This window comes from Dermacentor andersoni, chromosome 4 (assembly GCF_023375885.2).
Source record: "Dermacentor andersoni chromosome 4, qqDerAnde1_hic_scaffold, whole genome shotgun sequence".
Lineage (NCBI taxonomy): Eukaryota > Metazoa > Arthropoda > Arachnida > Ixodida > Ixodidae > Dermacentor > Dermacentor andersoni.
This window is the reverse complement of record NC_092817.1, coordinates 158,743,137-158,768,376: the sequence shown is the minus strand read 5'-3', so window position 1 is coordinate 158,768,376 and position 25,240 is coordinate 158,743,137. Positions and strand designations below refer to the sequence as shown.

At 44.0% G+C, this 25,240-nt stretch overlaps 1 protein-coding gene across 2 annotated transcripts; it reads right to left on the bottom strand.

Annotated features, from left to right (window-relative positions):
* On the bottom strand, positions 1–24,959 carry LOC126537979 (uncharacterized protein KIAA0930). 2 transcript variants are annotated; one of them, XM_050185096.3, is made up of 8 exons: positions 24,843–24,959; positions 18,951–19,102; positions 17,626–17,805; positions 14,940–15,041; positions 13,761–14,018; positions 11,463–11,613; positions 9,625–9,729; positions 1–8,709 (listed from the first exon to the last, which is right to left on the bottom strand). In XM_050185096.3, the coding sequence occupies exons 1-8, from the start codon at positions 24,949–24,951 to the stop codon at positions 8,669–8,671; spliced, it is 1,098 nt and encodes a 365-aa protein (XP_050041053.2). In that variant the 5' UTR covers positions 24,952–24,959; the 3' UTR covers positions 1–8,668. The 2 variants fall into 2 exon arrangements, with proteins under 2 accessions (XP_050041053.2, XP_054930556.2); XM_055074581.2 differs by lacking the exons at positions 1–8,709; positions 9,625–9,729 and adding an exon at positions 9,740–10,181.
* Positions 24,960–25,240: the final 281 nt, after the last annotated feature.

Below are 25,240 nucleotides of genomic sequence, written 5' to 3'. Positions count from 1 at the left end.
GAAGTGCAAAATTTTTTGAGAAATACTCCTCCAATATACATTTATTCCGTATTTCATTCCAGTCTACCTTTGGTATCCACAGCAGTAAATACCAGTTTCACATATCTAAAATAAAGTCGATTTAACTCATTTGCAGGAAAGATGACAGTGTAAATTTGACTAGATGTGCCATGTTCCTACAGGGAGGGTATAAGCAACAGTTCTAGCTGAAAACCACAAGCCACAGCACAGCACATGTCCTTTCTCCTAAAAGTAAAAGTTTACCCTTGTCCATGTCGACACAAGCACAATGTTTACATTCCATGAGAACCTTGCAATACCTGTGTCACACAAGCGAAACGAATGGCATTAAGTGCTAACGAGATAACTGCAAAATACATTCGTGTGCTGCCACACAGGTGGACTTGGTGCCAATCGGAACATGCCACATTCCAGTAACTATATAGTACACTAAAAGCATGTGTTGAGAAACATTTGGTTAGATGGCTTGAAACACATATGCAACAAAGTCATCACAACTATTTGTTGAAAGTATTTTCACACATCAGAAGTCATCAGCACTGTCATCTGTTCTGGCCCGGTGCTCTTTGGTCTTGCACCACACAACACTACATTCATCCTCATCACTGTCATCTGTTCGGTTTCACATTCTCAAAACTAGAGCTGACATTCTCCTTCAACCACATCAACTTTGGGTTTGACAGCAGTCGACAGGGATGCTTCTAGACATGAGCATAAACACAGCTGAAACAGCAGATCTTGCTTAAGAAATGCCTACTAACGTTTTTTTTGTGAAATTGTTCGTGCATTTAAGCGACAGATGGCCTTTCTCTTTGAAAATCGTGACACCAAACCATAACCTGCTGCATCGATTGCATATGCCATTACCACAGCACTTAATGACATTAAACACATGTGTGTTGTGCTGACTGCACACATAATGTCATCAAAGAACTTAGGGACTTAGCACTTAGCGCCACTAATCTTGCACCTGTGACACTGACATAAAAGGGATACTGCAAGGACTGTACACAGTCCCAGCAGTGCATGCTACAGTGACAAGTGTCCAATGCCAAGTCGCAAGACTGTACAACAACAATCCAAAGTTCAAACAGGCAAAGCTCATGTTGACAGATTGCATGACCTCAACATCCTGTGGCCAGCCAGGTACAGCAGGCCAAGAAAGAAAGCGACACGGTTGACAAGATGCGCCAAGAAAACTGCATATACACATTCAATAACACTAAACTGCGCATGACCACTTGGTTGCAGACTGCTGAAAGTGCATGCTACAATCATAACAGTTTAGTCACAACGGCAAATGAAGATGCAAAGCTGGATCGCAATTTAGCAGGGGAACCCACAGTGATGCCTTGTGAATTTGGGCTTGTTGACGTGTCAATGAGCGAGACTGACTTGAGGCATGGCAGGTATAATGACAGCTACACATAAACAAATGCTGCATTTAATTCTAACATAAAGCACACCTGAAACTTACAAAGAAGCTACTAGCCTTTACAAGACGTATGCAGACTAGGAACAAAACAGATGCTGTAAATGTGAAAAAGAAGTGATGTATGTGATCTCTTGAACTGGAGGAAAACAGAATAAGGTAGTTTTACTCTGTGCATGAATGTATCACAGCTTAAGAAATACCTATGCACTGGAGAGACTGAAGCCAGCAAAAGTGCTGGTAGCGCTGTCCTGTGATACTTTCTTTAACTATGTGTCCGAAACCTTTTAAGTGTCTCCTTGCAAGGCCAAATGAAGAGAGATCCATTATATACTAATAATAGTTTCTGCTGATGTGTTTACACTAGCAGATAGGTTATGAGGTATGCACCAGCACCTTCTTATGACATCTCCATCACAAGTCAGGGCTACCAGTGTTGCTATGCAGACCAGTCTCTGGTGTTTCACAATTCTGTCAACTGCAATGTGTTCATGGGGCCTCTGCAGACATGCTTTACATACTGGACACACGGATGCTGTCCCAATGAAAGACTATGGGAATATGCAATGTACGCTCAAGCTCAACTGGTCATCTCAGCCCTCACTGCTGGCAAAGTGGTTTTGTCCTGTTATAACTTGACAAGTGAGACACGGTGGGAAACAATCAAGGAAGTCTCATGTAGATAACTATCATGTCACCACACCTTCAATTAAGCTTTTCTATGAAGGAACTGTGATTTTTGAGAGATGTGCAATAATGAAAGTGAAGTGCTTATAAAAAAAAATACTGCATTGTCAACTTGTTCCTTGCTCATTGCAACTTCTCACGATATTTGCTCTTTCCCTACACATACCCATCATATCTTTATGGTTAAAAATAGGCTGGTACAGTTTTTTTTTTTTTTTTTAACGTAGTCGTTATCCCTTCCACATTGCAAGTCAACCATGAAAAGGGATTTCTTTTTTTACTCGATTTTATCTAATGCCATTTTATAATCTCTACACTTTGCGTTTTCTGTCATGTCTTTCCTGCTATAGTTTCTCACAAAAGTTACTACAGGAAACTCTGGCACTGTGATCGTTCAGCTAACCATGAGAATGTGCATAATTAGTACGTCGGATTTGTCTATTCTTCGTGCTTGTGGCTTCAGAGGTTCTTGGAGCATTACTTATTATGCTTCATCGTTCTGAATTTTCAAGCAATCATTCTCTAGATGGATGAAGCCAATAAGACTCTGCGCGCATGCATAATCGTTGCGAATTGTTCCATTCATAACTCAATATTTTGTTGAGCACTTCGCAAGTAACAGAGCTGTTTGAAGCCAGAAGGAGAAAGTTTAGGAGTGCATGCAGCTCCCATAGTCGCTAGCACGAGAGCTTCCTCCAGCAATTTTTCAAGGAACCTACGTGTCATGCCACCTGCCTCTTGAACAAGTATTCAGTACTAGTTAGATGTCATCTACTTCCCATGCACCTGTGGTGATGCAGTACCCTGAGAAGAGCTCAGGGGCCATATTATGTAAAGGTTCTTTTTGTTTTCCATTTTTTTTGTCCTTGGTCATTGGGCAGAGTGACGTTACACCTATTTTGCCACCACTATCAGCCATTCGCTGCGATGGGTGGTCATAAACGAATACACACTCCAAGAGAAAAGTATTCTTACATAATACCACCTCAGGCTGTCATTTGCCTTTAGGTTTTCTGGTCTTCCATAAAACTCTGCATCTTCAGCCATCACCGCTGACAATCCTACAGAATAAGAGCTCCAAATTAGGCTTTACGTTGAAAGCTCTGCTCTGGGTGAACAGAGAGTACCGAATGGCCCCAATTAACTCTGAAAATATATTAACAAGTTGTTGTTGTTTTTTTTTTTCACGCATGCAGTACAGTCCAGTATGTTCCACTACTCGGAACAAACAAAATGCTTGCTCCATCAGTCCTGTGAGAGTTAAGAGCAGTTCTCGTCGAAACTCTGAATACATCAACAAGGTATTTCTTCCACACACGCACTGCGGACGCCATGTGTCAGCTCCTCAAAAAAAAAGTCGGTACTTGTACCATTGAGTGTCATGGTCAACGCAGCAGTTGTCGCGCACACACTGAAGCCAAGCAGAGCATGCAAACCACTTGCAAATGCAGAGTGCTGACCGTTCTGTTGGCACACTAGTTCTGGTCTTTGTGTCAATTGTGGTGTCTCTGGGACGACTCTCTGTACTTCAAAACAAACACTTCTCTCTCTCTCTTTTGCTCAACAGATGTACTAATGCAAACCCACCAGACTGTAAACTGTCTACTGCCCGACATTAAAATTTTTTTTTTTCTGTGGTGAAAAGTTAAAAGATCAATCACATCAAGATAACTATCACTAGGCACATCAAATATCTCACAAATGATGTGTTCCTTATAAAAAAATTGATGTGAAAGGCATTTTGAATGTAATTTTCAACACGAGTGCTATCAAATGAATAATTCGTAAGGTGACAGCCACAATGGAGGAAGAAAAACTAAGGAAAAATTTAAACTATCCCAGGTGCATTATGACAAGTGCAATGAAAGTCGTGCGTCATTATAGGCCTTCTTTGTTCTTATTTGTAGGGCAAACCGTAATCCACATTACATTACCCACATTTTTATACATCATGTGTTCCCTGCTTTGCACCCTGGAGTCTCGTTTCATCGCCAGATCTCATTTTGCTTACAGAAATTTATTCCGTGCTAACTGACATCTGTTGTTGCCTAGCAATTTATATAAAGTTGCCTGATCTGTTTTGCTGGACAATGCTGAAGCTCTTTTCTATGCGCATTGTTAATACACCCTTACTGCAAGTCTGTGACCTGTTTAGTTATCCGCACTTTTTTATTGTTCGCCATTCGTTGGGGGCAGGGCCCAGTCAAGCCAGCTTAACTTTTTTTTTTCCCGCCCCAAACATCCTGTGATCTCTGAATGATTTGATTTGGTTGCTAAGGGCACTGTTTGCTCCCCGTGACTTATGCGACCTCGGACGGCGCGGTACAAAGGGTGGAGGAGGTGCGCTTGGCTTCGAAATGAGCAAGGGCAGGTGGCGAGGAGGAGCTGACCATAATATGGAGCTGCCGGTTCAAGGCTTCACAGAGATTGGCATCAGGGTGTCTCAGTTATTTTTTTCCTTCCTCCATGGTGACAGCCGCGTGTGTTTGTCCTACCTTATGAACCTGACTAAAGACTAGGAGTACAAATGACCTGCACAAACTGGGGAGTGTGACAACGCTTTGCTCCAAAAATAAAAATGCCATCTTCCGAGGGTGAGTGCGGACAACAGTGCTGCTGCTGCTGCTGCCTGCACGAGTTGCAACACTGCCGTCCCAGATTGTTTTGAGCTTTGCCGGCCGACGTTCTCTAGGCAGCTGACCAGCAGCTGCGAGCCAGCGGGGCATGGAATGACTAGACAGGAAAACAATTTGCTGCGAATGACAATGAGGATACCAAAGCAGTGCACAACACCATGTTGCAGACATTGCAATTCAGTACCTTTTCGCTGGTAGCACATGCAGCATTTCATCGTGCTATGTAAATGCAGACTACCCGATTGTGGCTGCATATAAACCTGTGTGCAGCGTTACCGTGGAAATGATTACAGCATGTCCAAAGAAAGAAACGTAGCCAGCAGCAGAATATGAAACTGCGTCCGTGCACTGGGCATGAAACTGATTAGTTTAGATTAGATTAGTTAGATTAGATTAGTTGGTTGCCAGTGCGAGGTCATAGGTCTGTTAAGCAAGTTTAGAAGAATGCTCACAACAAAGTTACAGCCTGCTAGTTTGCAAACTTACTGGTTCATAACATGCTAGTTGGTATCCCGCCAGTTGGTAAACATCCCAACTAGCAGGATGCCGACGCAAAGTCACAGGTCTCTTAGGCAAGGTTAACAGATCTTGTTGGTTCAACGTCAGTTACGTAGCACACATAAAAGACAGTACTGAACATCGAACATTGCACTTTCTTTCAACTTCTTTGATGCAGTCTCCTTTTATTCCTAACTTCCAAAGTGCCACCAATAGGAGCGAGCAGGCACTACTGAGACAACCTTGTAGCTGGGCAGTAGAGTTGAACTCCACTATTAAGTGAAGTTGCCTCTGACACGAAAATATCTTTATTATATTCGATATTCATCTTAAGTATATAATCTTTACACACTGATATTGGCAAGAAACATTTTAGATTTGCTGAATTGTATGCAGCGATTTATTATAACCATGTTTGTAATATCGAGGGTCAACATTATCAGCAAATGGGCTTGCACACATTTAAACCCTAATGTCAGTTAGGCCAGAGTGAATAATGAGTAGCCAAACTGCGAAGGTTTGAACGTTCTCGCATTACAGGATGTCCAAAACGATCATGGGAGCTACAGCTAGCCATGTTAGTAATTATTATGCATTGATGTGAGCAGCAACAACATGCGAGTCAATGGCTTTGGCTATGATACAGCTGTGGTAGCAATGGCTGATGATGATGCAACTGAGTATTACAATGTTGTTGGCCTATGTACAATCCTTGAGTGTGGTATTCATATGCCTTTCACTACTTTGTGAAGCATGCATATTTCATAGTGATTGAACATGTAAAGGAAGTTGCTGATGACACTATATTCATTCACGACAGTACATTAGGCTTCCCTGCAAATACTGTCCAAGGTGGTTGTATGCAGTTCAGTGGCACTGTTATGCAGTTGCGAACAATTGTCAGACGCTGTAGCGAGCAGATAAATAAAATGCGAACTGCTCTGATGCAGGCCTGTACTGATGCAACACCTGTATTGATGTTGCAGAAACGGTGTTGATAATGTTGACAAAACACGTCCCCGCAACATTCATAATGTTGGCATGCAAATACTCAATGCTTTTTAGTAGGGTAGAAACCTCAGTGTTCAATGTAGCGTCAATGTTCAATTATTCCTGCAGTGCAATTGGACAGTTAGCTGACTTCACAGCAAGTGGAGTGGTCTACGCATGACTTGCACTCAGTAGACCAACCAAAAGAGCCAATTACTGCACAGCATAATCTAGTTCAGCCAGTGCAGGCAAAGCATGAAGTCTCATCATTCAACACATTGCAAGCTGAGCAACACCTGGAATACCTAGTGATAAATATGTGCAGTGACGATTGGGCGTTAATTTAGCCAATGATGCTCATCTCACTGCACAGATTTAGCAAGCCATACTGAGACCACTGGTCCAATGGTTCTAGGGCAAGTAACACAACATGTGTGAACACACCAGTAAAAACTGCACGTGCTTCAGCATAATCTCTTCTGACAAACATTATGGCTCACTTAGATTTCGTATTGGTTCTATTATCACTTCCATCTGCTCAGGAAAAAGGTTGTGCACAGCTTGTGAGGCCTGCACACAACTGATGAGTACACGCAGTAGCGACTGCCGACAATTTCTCGCCAGAAGAAAAACAGTTTCATAAAGACTGAACTAATTGTCCAGGGTAGCGTCCAACAAGTGAGAACTACAGCTGACAGTGCGACGGTCAGCACTGTCGCACCTACCGCGACTTTGAGTTCTACGCCGAGAACCTGGTATGGACGGAATCATTTTGGGGACAGCACGCTTTCACTGTCGAAAGATAACGGCAATGCTGCCTAACCAAGGCTACCCTCCCAAGCAACTGTGCCCACACAGCTGTGCACCCATACACGGCTTATAGATAAACATGCTGTTATACACCGGCACAAAACTGCACGAAGCACACACCACAAAGAGTGCGACTGCGTTTGTGTCGTCCAATTTTGTCCCTGTGCGTAACAACGTTTTCATCCAAACGTGTCTAACCAAGTGACCACAAGTACAGCTCCCATGCATGGCTTACAGATTCCAAACCGAAACCAGCCTTTTTTCTACTCTCAGTAACACCACAGTGACATTTTTGTCACTGAGGCATGATTCCAAATCTTGTAGGCAAGGCTCCATCTATCAATATATGCAATGTTGGTACAAAAAGAAAATGAGACAAGCATGCATATTGAAAATGTTCTACATGCCATTATGCAAATATATTGATGTTGTTTCTTGAGCTGCAGATGTTTGGTGCCTGCGTGTGGTGTAACAAAGCTGCAGCAAATAATTTGCATACAAATGCAATGCACAGGACTCCTGCCTGCTGCAACGTTATAAGAAAACATCTCTGTGCTAGACGCACTCTGTCAATGGCAAGCAAAGATAAGTTTCAGTGTGCACCACTCCATCTTGAGAATACCGCAACTTTTGTAAAAACTTGTTATGATGAGCTGCTCGCCACACATGTGACGACGTGCACGCTCTTGGTGCTTGTACAAATGTAGGAAATCGTGTGAAATGTCTTAACTTTGCCGCAGACACCGCACTCGATAGTTATAATATCATCTGGTATCGTAGGACTTGTCACAAGGCCGGAACCTCTAAGCTACAGCTAATCAAGTTCAACAGTGAAAGGATAGGGAAATAGTTGGCTGTGCTTCGTTATGATGACTTGCGCTAGCTTAAAGACTAACACAACGCACAAAGGATACAGTAGCGCAGCATCAATTCTTAAAATTAAAAGTATACCTATTAACTGCTGCACGTTGCAATATGCACACCGATGCTGGGCAATGCCTGCACAAAATTTAATGGCCGAAATGTGTTCTGCTTAATGTTTCTAAACTTTCACCAGGATTTTAGCATCCAGGGCACAAGGAATGGAGCGCAGGTTCTTCGCTTCGACCAATCCTGTACCAGTGTATGATTAACATACAATACCAATCTGGATATCCAGCTTCTGCGCAGGTCGTCGGTTTAACAATTTCAAGCAGCTACCAGTGATATTGAGGCAGGCTCAACTCCTGAACAATCTTTGCGCAGACAACAGGCGTGAATGGCCAATTCTCGCGGTGCCAGCAGCAGATAGCCTGAGCACTGCAAACAGAAGGTGTTCGCACCCATTCTTGTACAGTCACAATTGGTGTAAGGTGAAGAACCAACGCATCTGCTTTCACCACACAGATAGAAAGGCCTTGAAGTGCAATGTCTGCAACACGTCGTGGCACAGAAATTTGTGAGACTTTTCAAGAACTGAGCCTCGTGGCCTTGTGCGTCGCTGTCTCCCCCACCGACCGCATTCGATCTGGAGAACGCGTCGAGGGCGTGGTCACTGTGTCGGACTAGAAAAATGCGGCCAAGCAACCCGTGGCGCTTGTACGGTGAGCAGAAGCTAGAAGGTAAGCAGGGGCTCACGTCGGATGTCCAACAGGTCTGCAACAGAGATGCGGCAATGTCAGACAGTTGCTCACATACGAGGCCACCAAAAACTAGCAGTAGGAGCACAGGTAATGATAGGCATTGACAAGAGTGCTGGCTAATCAAAATCCCAAGTGTTGCTTGGCGCCACGTGATGGGACACTTCAAGAGGCATAATAAATCAAATCTTATTAGTAGATTATGCTTTTGCGATAGCTGAACAGCCAGTCTTACGGAGGCGCCGTAAGGCGGGAAATTTGCAAAAACGAAAGATAGGTGCCAACGCTGCCCTGAAGTTTCTGCACTATATCCCAATGATATTATGGCTTTCGAGTTTGTTTACTCAGGTTGGATTAATTGCTTATTGGTAAAAAAAAATGACTCCACTGAATTCTAGCAGGAGCCTAAGGCTCAACAAAGTGAGTTTTCAGAACTATTCCTGTGCCACGCCAGCCCAGATATATGAAACTACTTTGAAATCTATGCTACCACATTGGCAACTGAGGTTTCGGAGTAAATTCAAAATCAGGAAATTTGGACAGGAAAGAAAATTTGTACCTTGTTTTCTCTAGCAGTAATCAAAGTTTCTTTTCCAAATGAATGAACTGATGATGGCAGGTTGTTACATAAATTGGAACACATTCATGGACCGAGCACAGTATTCAAGCCTGTAGTGTCAGTGACGGGGGAAAAATGAAAAAACAAAAGAAACACAGCAGAGTAGTACGAACTAGCATAACCACAGCCCAATTCGCACGTTAGGCCACCTCGCAAACTAAAGGCCTCACGTCACTTGTGACATACAGCCCCGGTTCCGTGCAGACTTAAACTTGGCGTCACATTTGGTCCTTCAAGGACCACCGGAAAGCGCGTGCATGTAATGCTTTGGAGCTCTTTTAGTCCCACTAGGAGCTTAGCTGTAAAACGTACCGGCCACGATGTGATGCCATGGTAGCGCCACGTACGTCAGCATGGTGTCCAAAAGGCCCTCGTTCCTGTTGCTGCCCACGGGCGCGCAGTCTTCTCCACAAAGAGCTACGCACGGGCAGACACAACAGTCCAGAGATTGGTTGGAAAAAGCAACAGCCTTTCAACGCTGCATCAACAAGAATTCTCTTCAATTTCTCAATGGAGCATTGACACACACCTTCAAACTCGTGAGAACTTCAGCGCCGCACATTTCTCACACATAAAAAGGATAATGCTCAGCAAGCACTAATGTTGGGAAACAGTTGTAAGATATTTTATTTCGAAAATGAAGGTGGTCTCGAATTTTTGACCTTGGCATCACCAACATAACTGCAACATTGAAACACAGAGATAAACCTGCTGACATTGTGCAACAATAAGACCAAATATGACGACGTTGCTCACAAAAATAAACGAGTGCAGCATGTATTTCTTCTGGTTGCGTTAGATAGTAGCAGCCACAGTGACTGCAGGAATGGAGCAAGCAGCATCTTGCGACTTCACGACGCCTCCGCCTCCTGCGTACCGCAACAAACTGGTTCGTAGGAACCGGTATTACTGTAAGCCATTTAGGCCAACCTTGTCAGTATGTTTTATGGGGTTCAGGGAATTTGAATTTTTACTTCATGCAAGAAATAAGATAAAAAAATGAGAAGATGAAAATTGAGTCAGTATTCACTTGATTTGGCTGTTACTTGTGCATAGTAGTATTTTTCCTCTGAATAAACTTGCTCAGAGTTACAAAGCTTCACACACGTGACTCAACTGCTGGGCGGTAAGTTGTCATGTGACAAAATTTGATGTCACCTGTATTAGGTCCCTCTGCCAATCTGCAAGTTTACCCACTATAAGTGCCGCAATGCATTGCAGAGTTCAGTGCAGCACTTGTCATAGACATATTTCTAAAAGCAAACACGTGGAGACAAGTCCAGCAGAGGTGCACGTGAAATAGGGTGATGCCACAGGAAAGGCTTGTTTCAATGAAATTTGTGCTGACTAAAGTTCCCTGTGGTAAAATTTATTTCAGTGACATAACTGCTTTCCAGAAGATGTTACCAAACTTTATTTACCTGGAAGGATCATTCAAGCTACCACGTCTGCCAAAGTCATACTTCACTGCTTAACCTCGTACACACTAAACATTGAAGTTTCTACGAGCAACCAGTTTTTATCTCCTGAAGTCTGACCTGGGCTATGAGTGCTTCTCTAATGGAGCTTTGAATTTCAGTTTTAACTGTTAGCATCAAGACCTGCGTACACTTGTTTTCTTGTATTCACACAAACCTAAGAATAACTGAAAATGAAACACCTGACCTTATGCTTGGCACTAGAATTCTGCAACAGCTGTGACATATAAATTTATTCATGAAGAATGCACGGTGTCAGTATGATGGGCTACTGCAATGAACAGACCTATAGAAACAATCTCAGCAAATAGAGTAATACTTCTGCTACTTGAAATGCTGAAAAAAACAAAGTAGTACTAAGAATGCCAACAACATTGGGCCAATGTAGGGTCAACATGCCCCCATGTTAGACCGATGTTGGCATGGCTTCCCACGATGTCAAGAATAGACTATGGACTAGTTGGTTTGTGACATAACTTGCAGCACAAGATAGTGGGGAAAAGCGAGACAAAGAGAGCCAATCTTAGCAAATAAACATTCAGCTGAAAGTCAGCATTTGTATGTACGTGTGCGTCTCCCTTTATGTCATGGTCATGCCCTGCAAGTTATTCATTCTGCACTGCCAAGGAAGGCCGCCAAGGAATACGCCGACGGTGCAAACGGCGAGCGTACCATCTCGGAGGTCGTCAGCTTCAAGCTCTTCCCCGGTTCCGCACTGGTCGATGCCCTGCCTTTCGGATCGACACCGGTGCAGGGGTCCCGGGTTTGGTGGTGGCGCCAAGCCGGGCTCTGAGCTTCGGCGCCACGGACCACAGGGCCACTCCTGTTGAGAAGCACAACAACAGTTTACCATAATACAACACCTGTGCAAGTCAGTCATCTATTTATTTCGTTCATTCAAAGGCACTTATTTTACAGAGAAATGGTGGAGGCTGACGTCAAGAGCTACTATATGTGACTTTGGATATGTGACATATCCAGTGGAACATACCCAGTTACCTAAGTTGGGATGAAAGAGGTTAGCCGAGGACCAATGGACAGACAGACACAGCACAAATTAGGTGAAGTTCCCAAAGAATAATGATTGCATTAAATTTACGCGAGTGGTAGAGGATTAATGGCCTGTCATGAAACAAAAGTGAACGACACCATTACCACAATCAACAAGATGATTTGAGCACCATAACCACAAAGCACACATGGCTTGGGTGACCAAGAAATACAGTAGAACCCCGTTCATATGTTTTGGCAAAAAAAATACGAGAAAGAACCGTACTAACCGGGAAAACGTACGATCCGAAATACCAAGAAATTTGACAGACTCAACTGCGGTTGACATCCACCTAATGCGAAGCATTGCGCAAGTCGTTGCGGCATGAAGCACGAGACGCAGACATGTGTCAAGCTGGTTAAGCTCCAGCAGCCCGAGAAATGTTTTGTTGTTTTTCTGTTACGCAGTGTTTTAAGACGGCGACGAGAAACCGAAACGTAAGCGAGCTGGTGGGTGATAGCAGACGCTGCCAGAGGACAATGTGACGCTCACATCCCGCTCCCTGCAGCAGGGAACGGCAGCACATTTGGGTTATCGCCTAATAAAAGCATGCAGTAAGCTTCGAAATGCACTGCGGCCCATACGCTGTAAAACAAATAGGTGAACATGCTTGGCGGTGACAGGTGAAGAAGGGTTGGCAGTGACAGCTCTGAACGCAGAGTACGACGACGCGGGAGGAGATTTGCTGGCACCGGGATAAAAAAACACTGAGTGCATGCTGGCATTTTTACGCGAGCCGGGTAGGCGAGTGTTACGGGGAAGCCGACACGACGGGCAGCTACTGCTCTTGATTGCATGCACCTCACGCCTTATCTTTTTTACGTGGAATCTAGCCACTGGAACATGTACCATGTGATCGCAGTTTGCCCATGTACCGAACATTGGTGCCGAAAAAAATGTGTTTTCCAGGAACGTATGAACTGGTAAAAAATGTGCATAACTTTATTGAGACATTTTTTGTGTCCTCGATGGCGAGCGTTGGCGCCAGGAAATCATGCATAATGGGATCGTATCAACGAGGTTCTACTGAAACAGCAGGGATGTTGTTCCACACTTATAGCTGAACAGAGGACACAGGCGAGAGGACAGACAAATGACAAGGACGTCACTTTTTTATGCTGCAACACGGAGCTCCTGGACCTGACTTGCACGTGTGCTCTGCCGTGCTCACGTTCTCAAGCTGATCTCTCTTGTCGGAAATGTGAAAAGCAGCCCAAACGTCACCACACTTTCTTATCAAGACATTTCCTCATTAGCGCAGTTGGCGGCCGTCGAACTGACTGACGGCACTTGCATCTGAGCACCTTTCATACATGCACTGCCGAATCTCCAAGATACGCTCACAGTGACAGTATAAATTCAATAACATGCTACAAACATTACCCTACACTACAACACTCTGATTTGACTGGCATGCCTTTATCAAAAAGACTATGACATTCAATATGTCAGGGTTTCGCAATATCGGGAGCACAACTCACACAACAGGACAATCCATGTAACAGTGAATGTCCAGAGGACAAAAGAAAGGCACATAGTAATGCAGTTGAAGCTCGTTATTAAGAAGTTGTATATGGTACAAAAATACATTCATTATATGTAATATAAATTATCAGCATAAATTTGTTAAGATTCTGATATCAATTAGGAACATATCCTAGTTACTTTGTTATATTGGATAATTTGTTATATCCACACACATTATATTGAGGTTCAACTGTACATGCAAAAGCAGTGCTTGAAGCACACTGTATATATACTGAAGGTCAGCTGAGCTAATTCGTATGAATTCAAGCTTGAATACATACAGATTGCTTATACTTTCAGCTTATTTTCCCACTACAAAATAAACGGACTCCTGCTTGAAAAAGGTTTTACTGACCACGATTTAGAAGCCATTGTGTAGCCGTCAGACTGACCTGTGAAGGCACAGCCGCCGCCCTCCTCAGCGCCACCTGTGCCTGACCCCTGCCCTGGGGCCCCCTCAAGCCCACAAAGTGGCAACGGCCCCGTGGCGCGGCAGACGAGGAAGCATCGGCACGGGCCAGGGTCCGAGCAAGGGGCTCGTGTGCAACACACCCCAGAAACAGCAGCGCCGCCTGGGGGCCGTCGCGACACCGAGCGCACAGCTCCACACACAGCAGCTCACCCGGCTTCAGGTTGAGCCCCTGGAAAGCCTGGGAAGCGGAGTTCTCACTTGCTTTGTTGTCTTCATTAGACAGCCATGTACTCCATAATTACCAAACGAAAACTCAAGTACTCTGGATAACCACGAATAATCAATTACGTCAACATTAAGGTGGCCAGTTCAAGATGTGGGCCAAGTGCAGCATGGCTTCAAACACGAAGTGGGGAACTATTCGCATCAGCAAAGCGGGCGGTCACAGGTCATGCGGTATCACAAGCAACTTGTGCATTCCAGTCAGCCTGGTGCAGCGGTTGAAGGCCATACAATGACAACGTCGTCGAAGGCTGCCAAATTCTGCCCTTCCAACTGTGTGCTTCCCTTGGAAGTGCCGGGGCATCCTCTCATGCCAGGTATCCTGCCAAGTGTGATGAATGGATTCAGCTTTAGGCAGCACGATCATGGTTTCCATGTATGTGGTGTCTGGTACCACGAGACCACCACACCAGGTTTCAGCGATGCAAATAGTCTCTTGCCTCAAGTCCAAAGCCACACTGCGCTTAGCACGTGTTTTAATCTGGTCACAATAAAACATCATTCAACCGGTCGCATCAAAAGGTAGCAAAGCTATTTCTATTTCTTATGCTATTGAGCAATTGAGGCTCCATAGCGTAATTACTGGTTCGACAGCTATATAATAAAACAAATAAAAGGGAGGCAACAATTTGGTGTCAGTACTCCCTTAAAAGGGGTTCTACTGTTTTGCCAGAAAAACAGCTAAAACTTATGTGCAAACAGATAAATAAATAAGAAAGAGATTCTACCTTTCGAAACTTCTGCCTTCATATCGAAAAAAATAAGCACTGAATATGCTGTACCCTATGCATAATTTGCATAGCTACCATCCCAACTGAGAGAAGCCTATAGATGCGAGCCATGGCCGGCTCATGACCTTCAATGCTGATGTGCTGACCTCCTCGTAATTGTCAACTGCAAAGAAGATGTCCGGGTAGGCCACTTCCTCCGTGTCCCCTTTGTCCTCCATGCTGTGCCGTGTAGGAGAGGCGTACACACGCTGCAAGGCACACCGAATAAACCAATGAGGCTTCTAGACCAATACCATATCAGCATGCAAGAGCTAGCCCATCAAGCATTCTTGTTTCATTGGGACAAAAATGAAAGAAAGAGATTTAGTCACCCTATAATGCTGACGACTACTCATTTTCATGTAATAAGTACTAATAGAGAAAACTTTATAGTGCGTGAAGAAACATCAAAGGTTTGAAAAACATAGAGCACAGTGAGCTAGAGTAGTTTACGCAAGGCCTCTATACAGTACATAGTCCAAGACACATTGGAACATGGAAAGATAAAAGGGGCGAGAACAGGATGTACCACACGCTAGAATGAGTTCTGAAGAGGTGCACAAGCCAGCGGTGCAGTCCAAGATGAGCGGTTACTTGGAAGAGGCAAATTCACAGATGCCATAACGCGTGCACAGATCAGTATGACACACATATTGGGCAACAAGCGCACATAAATATACATTGTGGAAGTTGATCGCACTTGCATAACTCTACCTGTCCAGCTTCTCATGTCTGTAACAAAGGGAGTCCAATGACAACTTGGTGAGACCAGAAGGCTAGCACACAGTAGGAGGGCAAGAGAAAATTAACAACCAACTCGAACTGCTGGACCATTGATAAAGTGATTCCTGCACATTGCACTCGCATCTCAACCACACAGTGAACAACCAATAGGGGTGTGCGAATAGTGATTTTTAGTGTCCCTGTCAATCCAGCGCTACGACTTCAACTGGTGATATTTGAGACCGGATTGAATAGTTCCAAAAGTGAATCGAATTGAATATCGAATACTTTTCTAATACTTTTCGAATAATAAAAAGCCATTATTACAATTAATATAAAATGATGTTCACATCCCGGTTTCTGTCATTACATAGTACAATATGAAGTGTCGTTTGCTAAAAACACAAATGGAGTATTAGGAGCTAAAAACTAGTTTCTTTGCATTCACAGGGCTTTCCAGAGGGTGCAAATGATCACTGTACAGCTTGTAAAGTATGGCTACCTAAGTGACATAGCCTGCTTCATTATGCAAGTTCTTGCGACTTATGTCTAGACTATGCCTGTGGGAGTGAAAATTTACCGTATCTTCGCTCCAATTTTATGTCTATTTGGGTGCAGTCGACATTCTGAAACATGAGAAATGTATTTCACAAATATTCGTATTTATGAATAGTGACTATTTGATTCGAAGACTGAATCGAGTATGCCACTACTGGATTCATTATTTGAATGTTTCGAATATTCACACATCCCCTAACAGCCAGTTTAGCATTAGTGAAAGGAACCAAGGGAAATAAGCGTGTTGGTGACTTCACGATGTGCTTGCTGAATGAACATCTTCGATGAGTGTTCCAGGTTTGCTATCTCTTGGAGCTACACATTCCTGCATCACACTTTACAAGTTCATTAAAGGTTCCAGTAGGTTATGTTGCTAATGGTACTGTCTCTCAAATATAGGCTGTTGAGCTAATTGGTTCATGATCAACATCTTGTCTATTCTAATCTTCTAATCTAAATGTGTGTGTGTCTCTCTGTCTCATTGATGGGCGTTGCAAGTTACTGGTGTACCATCTCTGCTGCAATTCCTTTTTGTTACACATTCTTTTAGTTACTGCCAATTTTTTATTTCTTTGTATAAGTTTGTTATCTGGTGCAAATAATTTCGCTTCTTGTTGCATGGCAAATCCCATATGTGTACATGTGCCGTGTTTGCAGAAATCAACATCAGCAACTCTTGTGTGAACCCCAGTACCAAGAAGGTTTCAATGACATCCAGCCTCTTTGTAGCTGTAGGAGAGCCCTCCGGTTCTCTCCCACGCTTGCTCCATTCTCAATATTTAGTTTTATGCTTTGTGCTTTGTGCAGACATCAAATGATCATTTCCAGTTGCACTGTTCTCAAGTTATGCTGACTGGCAGCTGGAACAAAAAAGAGCCTGGCAAAAGTAATCTGTTGGTCAATGCACTTCCTATCAATGGCACCCTTTCAGGTGTCTGCCTAGACTGCAAATAAACCAGGAATATGTGGAATAGCCTTTCTATTCTGTCTTACCATAGACCACCCTTCACTTTATCATTCTATGAACAACTGTAAGCCATAAATAAATGTTATAGCCTGTCTGTAGGGCATATTACCACTCATCGAATACCGAGTTACAGGAAATGTAGGTGCGAGTAGCCATGCCCGCAGCACCGTTTTGTTGTGCCGAGTTTAACCAGAGAGGACGTGCAGCCACTGTTGCAGTGACCAATTATACTACCCTTAGCCAACGGTGTTGGCAGCAACGTAATTGTTGACAATTTTTTCTGCCGTTCACATCTCCGACGACAAATACGTACGTGGGCAAGCTAAAGCTCTCCACTTAAAACCTTAGCCCTGACTGGCCACTTATTTCTTCCATCAGCTGCGAAAAAGATGTCGACCCAAGCCCATTGGCAGCGTTTTTCTTATAGATTATGTTCGGAAATCCTATAAACTTGACAAACTATCTGCATTACTACAAACGTACACACTGCGTGTGTTCGCCAGTATGTTTTTTTCTGTCCAGGCCTGGCAATCAGTGCGACCCACCTGCGAGCGTCGTCGCAGAACCTGTAAATGCTGGTTCCCCGTGCGTAGGCATGCGGCCGCCGTGAGCGTGTACTCCAGTTGCTGTACTATCAGGTTCAGGTAGACTGTCTCCTCCCAGTGCAGGTCCAGGTCAGCTATGGGCAGTTTCTTGGAGTTGCGACGAAACACCTGCACGGTCGTCTGACGGAGGCACACAATTACGGAGGGAAAGCTGGGCGAGTTCGGAAGTATTTCCAACACCGAGACACATTTAACTGGCACTAAAAAAGATGCAGCAATAGAACAAGCACACGGTGGGACTTCTAACTGTTAGAGTCTGGTGTTGCGCCCTGTGTGCTTTTTCGTTCGTAGCATTTTAGTGCTAGTTAAACGTGTCTCGATCCCAAGAAAGGCACGAGACAAACGCTTTGGTCCGAAGGTATAGGGATGCTGTACCAAGCCTAAAGTAATTTCAGTTGCCATTGCAACTTGCAACTTATGAGCAACTTGGGCAAAAGGCAGCAATGATGGCATTGTGGAGCAGGAAACGAACTTGTGTAGCAGATATTTCAGTTGAGATTAAGAGCAATAAGTGGAGTTAGGCAGGATATGTAATGTGCATGGCAGATAAACAGTGGTCTATAAGAATTACAGACTGGGTGCTAAGGAGAGGGAAGTGCGGTCGATTACAGCAGACAACTATCGGGCAAGATCAAACACGAAATTTGCAGGCATAAGGTGGGGTCAGCTGGTTTAAGAAAGGGGTAACTGGGGAAATCACTGGGAGAGTCCTTCGTCCTGAAGTGGACGAATAATTGGCTGGTGATAATGATGGCAGGTAAAATTAACAAGCCAATCACTACCACGAACACAGTAAAACCACTTTAGGATGACACTGCATATAACAATATGCCACTTACAACGTTTGGTCACCTTAGCATTTGCCAACTCTTGCAGTGGATATGTGCAAAAATAAACTTGCGATGGGGCCATCATGATGTATTGAATACAACAATTGATTTCCGACTCATAAAACTGTATTTTGAAAATAAAATTGACAAATCATATAAATCTGAAATTATGAAAAAATGCGAAAGCAATACTTGTGCTTTTCTATGGAACAGGCAAATGTGCAAGGAAGGCCAAATAGGACACGGAATGCATGCTTTGGATTAGTGTTAGGATCAATTTCTTTGAAAGAAAGATTAATGAGATTTTATTTCGCAGTCTCCCTACGAAATAAAGAGCTCCAATATTCAAACGATATCACTACCACGTGTCCCGTGCACTGCACTTGTTCTTTAGAACGACAAAACCTGTTTCGTTGGCGGTGCTATCAATCTCACCTCCAGACGCGGAACATAGCGTCGAGCTGCCTTGGATGCTGTCTTTTTCACAAAGAACACAAGGTCATCGTGCTGGTCCACGCCCTCAGCACACAAAAAGTGCCGGATAAAGATGTCCATCCAGAAACTGGCACTTGTCACGACAACGAAGCCTGCAGTGTACAAAACAATAAAACAATGCAGACCCGCCAACCAAGACGTTCCAAACTTCTACTGCCATTGACAGCTGGTTGCCGTAGCGTAGAACCGCAACCTGCCGTATAAGATGGCAACAGCCAAACACTAGCGGAGCTTGGAAAGAATGGTACAATGCATGTTGCAACATCTTCAACTTCTGTCTAAAAAAAAAGATCACTAAACGTGCCAAGCAGGCGGGTTATTCCTTCGATCAGCGCATTTAGTACACGACATGGTGAAATGAGAAGGAACTACACAAAGATTTGTTAGCCCTGCATATATCATGCCCGAACACAGTTCAACGTCAACAATTATTAGACCAGCTCATCCACCTTTATATCTGGCCATATAAAGTACATTTGTACAAAAGAGAACAATGAAATGTTATTTCATTAGAAGCTTCATTAGTATAACGTTTATCTAATTAGTTATTAATTCGTTTGCTATATTATCCAAACCAAAACATTATTGGGTTTTGTGAGCCAAAACTATGATCTGATGAGGCACGCCGTAGTGGGGGACTCCGGATTAATTTTGACCACCTGGAGTTTTTTAATGAGCACCCAATGCACGGCGCACAGGCATTTTGCATTTCTCCTCCATTGAAATGCTCCTGTCGTGGCCAGGATTCAATATTGCGACCTTGCGCTTAGCAGCACAACATCATAGCTACAAAGCCACCACAGCAGGTAACTATTCACAACTCAAAACTTACTTCAGAGTATCTAAACTGCTACTAGTTGTTCCCGTGCTTAAAACAGAATTTTCAGGCAGCAAATTCAGCGCAGCATATATAATATGCTGGGCATTACACGGTTAAACTGAAAATGTGCGAATGCCACATTATGCACCAAATGGCTCAATTTCGTTATATGGCCACATTTATGGTCCTATTTCAATTTTGCTTAGCCTACCAATACTCAATGCTCCAGGGTGTGCCAAAAAGCATGCATTATATCACAGACTGTGCCGACGTGCACGAATCATATCACACAGTACCAAGTTAAGGCAAAAGTTCAGTTAGGTCATTGGAGTGCCCACAAATCAGTAGAATCGGCTAAATGTCACTGTACACTCGAAGCACGAATTTAAGAGGTTGATGGATGTAGACCACCAACTTCATTCGTATAATTGAAATACATAGAAATTTGCCTCTTAGGTGAAAAATTTACTCCCCAACGACTTTTTTCCTTGAGTGCTGTTTGTCAACTGTAGCGTTACAAGCTTTTAGCACAGTGGCAGTGTTATGTCGCGCCATCTGTGGCTGACTTCTGGAGTCAGTATTCCCCTGTGTTGTGCTATGCCAGCTGCAACGTGCTTGCCAATGTGGTCTAACAACCCCGCATGCCTATGTTGCATCGCTAGTACCACACCATGTCACCGCAGCCTATATATAAGCAGCCGTGCGCCATTAAAATGGGTCCTCTCTTGACTGTAGTCACCTCTCTGCTTGCAATGTCCCCATCAGACAGCCGGCTACTTTGGCCTTGCCCCGACAGTTCGACGATAACACAGTTCGACAATAACACACTTCTCAGTGCATGCTCACTTCCCTCCCGAGAACTGGCGAGCCTATTAAGGATGTCAATCGTATCCACAGCATAGCTTGGCTTTGGCACACGATCCGCAGCGTGGCTGAATCATTGTCCGAAACTTCTTTACTAGCAGCTGCCATGAAGATGCCTTCATACTTGTGGCACGAACGATGGTACCATTATGCACGCCAAGCTGCCAGGGGCTGCCAAAGCAGCCTGGTGGCCAATATGGGACATGAGGTGCAGAAAAGAGGCTACGGCTAGGAGAGGAGAAATTCTTGGCATTTCCTTAGACTCTTGACTAATTTTGCTATTTCTTGGGTGGCTCCACTGCTTTGGCAAAACAAGGCACATGAAGCACTGAGTCACGCAGGCTACACATACACAGAAGGCATACAGCAACAGTCACAGTCATGAGGGTTGTAAAACTGGTGTTTAGATTGCATTTGCTGGCATGGATGAGATCACAGGACGACTGGCTCTATGTCACATGCAACACGCCTGACTAATGCAGCAAATCTGCCATGCAGCTTCACTGCGCAAGCGAAGATGTGTTCCAGTCAAGTGCGCGCATGCCATGTAAGTCACAGTGTCGTACCATGTCTTTTTCTCTTACAGCAAAGATCTTAGTTAAGGGAAGCTCTGCAACGGTTTTCATGTGGCAAAGGTCAGAGCGGTTGACATCAAATGTAAGTGCTATGCAACAGAAGCTGGAGCCCAGAATTTGCTATGAAACATAATGGTCAATAATTACAAAATAAAAGATACCTTGCATATATCTAATTCTAATACACAACTTGCATGTGGCAGTAATCCGTAAATTTTGTTTCTCCCATCACGTCACACCAGCCTCGCTTTGGCAGTCAACTAGGAGTTTGTATGGCTGTGGCAGTGAAAGTTGATGCCATGGTGCAGCCTGCTCAGAATCTGTCACCGAGAACAGCCAGCCACAGCTGTGCTCGAGTTCAGCAGCAACTACTGCTGCGTTTGAGCAAGGCCGCAAGCCAGCAAACAGACTCCACTACTTTTGAAGGGTGCGAGAACTTGCTCATACCGTGTGTCCCAGCAATCATTAGCCAAGCTGTTGAACAAAGAAAAACAAGATTGAAACAATGCGGGGCAAGATACAACTATAACACCCTACAGTGTTCAATCGTCAACAGTCTTGACAACCGAACACCACCGGTCTTAAAACTGTATCTTCCAGCACATTGTTTTAATCATATTTTTTGTAGGTGTTGTTGAATAGCTTGGCTAATGTTAGCTGGGACACCCTATAGAACTTTGCCGTCTTTGATGTACGAGTTGTCAAATGGGCCATACATCTGTGAAGAATTACTTTTCACATGCTTCATTGGGGCATATTGTCGTGTGAATAATTCTTAAAATTGGACTCAACATTCATACTAGGTTCACGAAATTGGGTTTTCAAATAATTGAAGTCTATGGCTTGTGACTGGGCAATCAAATCTTGTTCATAAAATTCGGTTTCAGCTATACCGGCATACAATCTCGTCTGGAATTATTGTTTTCACCAAAAAATCTTAATGCAATATAAAACAAAATCTTAAGGAACCAATTCTCATGTTAGTGTCACCAGACAAGGTTTGTAAAAAGGTATTGTGGCCATTTGCTGCCTTCCTGCGTTCTCTATATATGCAGTCTCTATTTAACAGGTGACATAACAATTTAAAAAAATAAAAAAGTTGAACATTAGCCACAAAGCTGACACAGCATTAGTGTCAATACATGGAAGTGAATGCTACCATCAATGTCGAGTTGTGTAGTATGTGTACTGCCAATTCACATTCACACAATTAGTTCTGTCTTTCACAGCCAACTGGCTGGATTAGTATATACCAATGCGTAATGTCAGGAGTGGCCTGCCCCCCCCCCCCCCCCCCAGCAGATTAACTGTACCATTGTGGCAACCATTTGACAAGTGCTGGAGCTGATTTTATTACCAGTAGTGCCTTGTGCAGGGCAATTATAACTCTCCAATTTTTGGATCCTATCCAATTTTTATATTAATGATTTAATTGTGATTAATCGTTTTATGTGGCGTGAGCAAAAATGGGAAAGCAGGTATTGTCTTACTGCTGCATGCACTTCCCCGTGGCCTTGCACACGACAGTCACCACCCTTGTTCGACCCAGTCTTAGTCGAACAAGGGTGGTTTTATGAGCCACCTGAGCGTGATGCTACCGGCTTGTGAATTAGTGACGTATCCCCTTGGTTTCTTAAGGTTACCAGATAAGTTTCATTCATTTAGTTGTGCATTATGAGTGCTGTGTTAGACCAAATATGCAGGCAATTTGCCAACTTTTACACAGGCATATGAACGTGTGTGAGTGCATGCACTGTACTGTTTGCCGCCCCGTGTGGGCCCCTTTCCACTGAAGGGAGACTTTAAGCCCTGGTATACTCTGTCACATAACTACGATATGAAAGTATGCATGACCAATTTGAATAATTTAGCACTGCTTCTGCATTTAGCAGATGGCGGTTCACGAATAGTTAAGTGAGTACATGCAACCAAAACATTACCTCCAACATATGGAACAGCTTTACACACAGCAAAGAGCAAAAGTTTTCCGGTTAATACAGTCTTTTGCACATGCAGATTACATTACAGGTGCAATTGAAGCATGACAATCTTTCAGTGGTGCTGCACTGTTCGATTCAGAGCTTAAGTACATGACCCCTTTAGTCGCAAATTATGATACTGTCGGTAAATGCACCAAAATTACATAATTCCATCGAGCAGGAGAACAGTGTAGAAACCTTCAAATACTACGAGAGGCACAAAGAAAACAAACACAGCACATGTGTTTTTGTGCTTCTCTTGGTATTTGTTGGTTTCTGTGCTATTCTGTACGATGAACAAGCAACAAAACCATCTGGAAATACTACATAATTCCATTTTAAGATGCTGCCGCCGAAACAAAGGTGGTAGGATGACCCCTTTGCTTGTTGTGTACGGAGACCTCGTAATTAAAGAGTAATTAAATCTCGACTTCGTGTATCATCAACCAGGTTGAACTTTTTCATAAAAATATTTGAAACAGTGGCTCAATTACCATGGACAGGAATCAAAGCACGCACGCAAGTTAATTATCGGCTGCAGCAATACACGGTTCAATGAAGTGAAATGTAGGCACACTGTATGTAAGCAGGTTAGCTTGTGCCAGAGTTCCATGTCTGACCTTTTTTTTTTTGTCACTCCTGGACAGAAATGGCAAAAACAGGTTGTGTATGCAATGTGTATACACCATGACTGGAGGAGATAATGATGTTTTGCTAGTATGATTCAGTCAGCTCGGTATCAGCAAACGGCATTGCGAGACACACAAATTAACAGATGGTTATAACTTTTACACAGTGCTCATATGAAAACCATATCGAAACAGGCTGAAGAAGAATTTGTATTCAGAGGGACTCCAGACATGAATACACAATGCATCTTACAATACGCCTCAAGTCTCAAACGGATGCGCCAAAAACATTAGCATAAATTTATATATCTTCAGTCTCCTATATATACAGCTAAACTAAAAGCGTAAGCACTACTGTTTCGAAATAGATGGAATATATAGCATTCTTGTGCAACCTAGATTTTACATGTCAAGCTCGTGCAGACGACACACAAGCGTGCACTGGGAAATACTATATGTCCACTGCTTTTCTTTCCCCAGAGGATGCAGCGTCGGCGGATGTACACTTCGCTCTTTATCGCTTATTGTTGCATGCCACGATCGCTTTCACTCCGTTGAATTTCGTTTAGTTCACCCGCCCCTCTAATGCGTTACTCCCTCCCAACGAAGGACTCCCACACAAAGCGCAGCGTGTTTCGGCATCAAAACTGCCTCCACAACGATTGTGCAATCGCATGCAACTCGTGATCGTTTCGCTTTCAGTATAACGTCATATAGACGCACAAAGCAGCATCCTCCGCAACGAAATCGCCGTGGCGATGGTAGCTTAACGACTTCCTGCGGCCACAAATTGCCCCAAAAACCCCCCAATCGGCACAGCGGGCGTGATTGTCTCGAGTCACGGGACATTGGAGGCAGCGTCATACTAGGTAGCCCCGCAGTCATCACTCGGGAGTGCGAGGCGCTCACGCGCTGGAAACACCGCTCGCGAAAGCAGCGGCGCACACTCCTGCACGCGCACTTACCGGACGGTGTGATGTCCGTAGCTTCACGTGAACGCAGCTGAGATATTTCCGCAAACACGCTGGATAACGCGTTGGAGCTGGACCTCCCATCTCGAGCGTCGTCTGCCATGACATAGAAAGCGCTCAAATTTTGGCTAGTCTTGTCTTCGATTCGACTTCAGCTCTATCGATGCCGGGCCAATGCCCATACGCACGGTCAATGGCACGGTGCGCGGCCTTCGTGATAAGTCTAGCGATAACTTTACGGTGATAACGCGGTAAACCACGGTGATAGCCAAGCAACGTCGCTGAACCGTAGGCGAAAAGTTTTCGTTTTCCCGGGGGGTGGGGAGGGGGGCTTAGGCCCGACCAGCTTTCTTAACCTCACTCAAAGTTGTGCGAACGTTAGTTTAACGAAT

Bases quoted from the DNA above. Each gene is read 5' to 3' on its own strand.
- LOC126537979 (XM_050185096.3), bottom strand. From the start codon at position 24,951: ATGGCAGACGACGCTCGAGATGGGAGGTCCAGCTCCAACGCGTTATCC. The intron at 19,103-24,842 runs GTAAGTGCGCGT...TGTACACTGCAG, and splicing joins TACGGACATCACACCGTCCG to GCTTCGTTGTCGTGACAAGT. The intron at 9,730-11,462 runs GTACGCTCGCCG...GCCCGTGCGTAG, and splicing joins AGCTGACGACCTCCGAGATG to CTCTTTGTGGAGAAGACTGC.